This window comes from Lipotes vexillifer, unplaced genomic scaffold, assembly GCF_000442215.2.
Source record: "Lipotes vexillifer unplaced genomic scaffold, Lipotes_vexillifer_v1.1 scaffold689, whole genome shotgun sequence".
Classification (NCBI taxonomy): Eukaryota; Metazoa; Chordata; class Mammalia; order Artiodactyla; family Lipotidae; genus Lipotes; species Lipotes vexillifer.
In genome coordinates, this window is record NW_006772359.1 from 310,207 (window position 1) to 313,805 (window position 3,599).

At 57.2% G+C, this 3,599-nt stretch overlaps 1 protein-coding gene across 1 annotated transcript in view; it reads right to left on the minus strand.

Moving 5' to 3' along the window:
* Positions 1-1,668: 1,668 nt before the first annotated feature.
* Positions 1,669-3,599, minus strand: part of OLIG2 (oligodendrocyte transcription factor 2) — a 4,004-nt gene continuing 2,073 nt past the window's right edge. The window contains exons 3-4 of the mRNA XM_007447426.1: positions 2,517-2,540; positions 1,669-1,800 (exon numbers count right to left, since the gene is read on the minus strand). Of these exons, the coding sequence (XP_007447488.1) occupies positions 1,669-1,800; positions 2,517-2,540 (156 nt within the window). The remainder of the gene's footprint in view (positions 1,801-2,516; positions 2,541-3,599) is intronic.

Here is a 3,599-nt window from a genome sequence, read left to right on the forward strand (position 1 = left end):
GCCATGGAGGAGGCAGTGCCCCTCAACCTCAAGTCAGTGGCTTTTTATGGTGCGGGAGGGGTTGGAGAGACTTCCAAAGACCTTGGGGGCCGGTGACAGACGTCTCTGGGCCCCAAGGCTGAGAGCTGAGGAATTGCGAGGGCCACGTGGGGCGTGGGGAAGCTGAGCTGTAGACCAGCGCACGAGAGAAGTTAATGCGACTGGGAAGGGGGCCCTCCGTCCCAGTGCCCTGCGGACCGCGTCTCTCCCGGGACCGTTTAGCCACCGCCTTCTCCCCTCCCCTCGCTTTCACTAGGGGTTGTGGATGCGCCTTGGAAGTCCGCGTGGTAGCATAATATTCTTTCTCGCTCTACTCCGAAGCCCAGCCGCTGGCCTGAGTCACCCACCCAGGCTGCCTCCAGTCTAAGGCCACTCTGCAAGGAGACACCTGCCCCGGGCGGACGTACGCACTCGTGTGCGCCTGTGCGCGCCGACTCGGAGTCCGAGGACGCTGCGCTCTCCCAAGTGGTGGCCTAGATCCCTGGCTGGGCGCAAGGTTTAGGTGGGTGGTTCCGGGGAGGGCCCGGAGCCTGGCTGGATCCAGGCCCTCCTTCCTTGGAGGCCCAGGTCTAGCGAGACTGGCGGCTGGACGCGGGCCGAGAGCTTGGGCATGGGGATTGTGGGGAAAGACTTGATTTATTTTCTTTCAGCAACTGCCCCTCTATGCATACACCGCGCACGCCGGGAGCCCACGCCTGCACACGCCAAGCCTTGAGGTGGGTGAAGGAAGCTGAGGCTGCGACGGAGCCCCACCCCCTACCCGCATCCCGCGGGGTCCCCTCTGTTTGTGTCTTCGTCTGGAGCAGGACCCAGCTTTGAATTCGTAACAAATTTCGTTTCAAATGGGATTTCGAAATAAAAGCTACTAGATCCCGCCCTACTCTCTTGGATTCGCGTGGTGCGGTTTGGGCGCCACCCCCTTTATTCCCCCCTCCGCAGCCCCTCGGCCTCTTCCCAGCCTTCTGCCAAAAGCGAAGCTGGGTACGAGGCCTACAGCACGCATCCCTGGGCGCCCGCCTGCTGTTTAGGTCAGCAGCCCGATAGTACCTTCTGGAGGACCTGGAAGCTCCTGTCCCCGAGCGAGCGAGGGGATGGAGCTACCCTCATTCCCGGGCAAGGGGAGTCCTCCTGAGGCTCAGGGGCGACCTCAAGAAGTGGGGTTCCAACCGGGGAAACCTTCTCCGCCCCGGGGGGCCCTAGGCGCAGGGGCCTTCCACCGGTGGCCACCAAAGACGTCGTCGGCGAGAGGGCCCAGGGCCGCGGGACCAGTCCACTGCGTCCGCACTTCGCTGCGTTCAAGGGTGCGCGTTCTTCCGTACGCCGGCGGGCTGAAAGATTGCAAAATGGTCTGTCCTCTTCCTTGATCGGGAAAGGCCGAAGCTTTTTAACTTTTACCCAGAATCTCTCTTAAGAGCCACGTCCTAAATTTGTACTGCAGTTTTGGATTGTGAGGACCCCAGTAGCAGCGACAAAACAGAGGTGGCCCTGGGGGAAGAGCACAAGGCCAAAGAGCGGCTCGCAACAGTCTTGCTCCCCGCGGGCAGTTCCCAGCACCTGACATATTGCAGTTCAAGGCCGGGGTGGGCGCCGGGGCAGGGTCGTGCACAGCGCAGGGAAGGGAGTGAAGGGTTAGCGGATCCCGCGCCAAACACTCCCGCAGCGCTCTGCCGGGAACACCGTGGCGATGCCGGTCGCGGGGGTGGCCTCACGTGGCTGGTCCTCAGCTGAAGCCCCGAGCTGGATGCGGGTGGGCGACCACCTCTGCAGAGAGCAAATGGAATCGCGGCAGGACAGGAGACCTGAGCACCCGGACCCCCCAGTCAAAGGCACGGGCCTCACTCCGGAGGCCCAAAGTTCCGCGAGCAGGGAGGGAAATTTTCACTTTCAATTAACATAATCCTCAACCAAAGGGAAAAGGAGTTCCGGATTAGGCGTTAGAAAATAAAAATAAAAACAAGTGAGTTGTGAGAGGCACCCAGAGGATGTGCTCAGAACGTGTTTTAAAGAGAATGTATGTTTGTTACGGGGGAGGAAAACAGGCAAACAGCCCTTTTATCTTTCTCCAGGGCAAAACCAGCAGAACGGTCCCCAAATCCGGCCCAAAGAGATGGAATCCTGCACCCCCTTCCCCAGGCGGCTCCCCGCACCTCCTCCCACCCACAAGGCTGGAAAACACCGGACTTACTTTAAATTTTATTTAAAATCTCAACACTCGATCATTTATTTCATTTTTTTGCAACCAAACAAGTAATAAATATTATTTAGCACTTTTTTCTTTTTACAAAAATAAAACAGATGATACACTCTCTGCAAGGGGCAGCGATCAGAGGCGGGATGTTACGTGCAGACGCCGTGAAGCCCATATTGCAACTCCGGTAGCGCCCAGGCGGTTTGCGGGAGACAGGAAGCACGGAGGAGTTTGTCATTTGTGTTAAACTGGCAAAAAGAAACCAATATAGAAGAAACCCGGCTTAGACTGGGGCGTGAGGGGGTAGGACTGGCAGTCACGTGAGCAAACAGCTCCGCAGCCCGCACTTACCTCATTACTGATATTTACACATCCAAGAAAGAAAAAACTAAAAAGCCAACAGAACTCCCCAAATAACCAAAACTATATTCACAGCAACATCCTTTGAGTTCTGTCAAACCCTCAGGTACCGAAATGACTGCTCCCAGTCAGGTAAGAAATCAAATCACTTTGTGCTCAGAGATGGAAAGAATGGGAAGGGAGGGAAATTCTACTTTAAAGTAACTTAAAAAACACCCGCACCTAAAGTCGACAGTTTTAGGTTATTCCAATCCACAAGTGGTTCTATTCTGATAGTCTACAAAGCTTGCTCATACTGTTGAAAAAGGAACATCGACAGATTTTATTAGAAAGCCACAAGCCCCCAAACCAATAGGAGCGACAGGGAGGAACGGTAACAGTTCTGAGACAGCTGTGGGTTTATCCACATACGGAGATTGGACACGACCGTAAGTGCTTCTGGTACCAAATACCAGCTTCTGACCAACTGGTACCCCTGGCCCTGGGCCAGGGACGACCCGTGAGGTCAAGGCCCGGACAGCCGCTTCTGGAGTGTGGCTGAGAGCCTCCTTCCCGCCCAGAGAGGAGGCAGGAAAGGAAGTCTCCAACGCGCCCCTCCCTCCTTTCCTCCCCGGTATAACCAAGGGCTGCCCCGGCCGTGTGAGGCCAAGTTCGCAGGGAAACTACAGTTTTTAGAATCACCTCTTTTTCGGGGGAAGGGGGATTTGGAGGAAGGGATGCATGTAGCTGTGCCTTCATATAAAACGGTGTCTACCCGAGCAGCGCTGTTTAAAGCCAGAGGGGGTTGAACCAGGTCCCGGAGCAAATGCCCCTGTCACTCCCCACTGTGCAGTGCGCGCCTCCACTGCTTCCGTTCCTGGGTGCTGCGTCCTCACCATTGCCCCCACCCCCAGCCCACGGTGCCGCGCTCCTCCTTGGAACTGAGCTCCCAGGGCCCTGCGCCGGCCAGTCCTTGCTTCCCCGCAGCCTCCGCCCCCCACCCGCCCCCTCCCGCCCCGCTCGCCAGAACGCG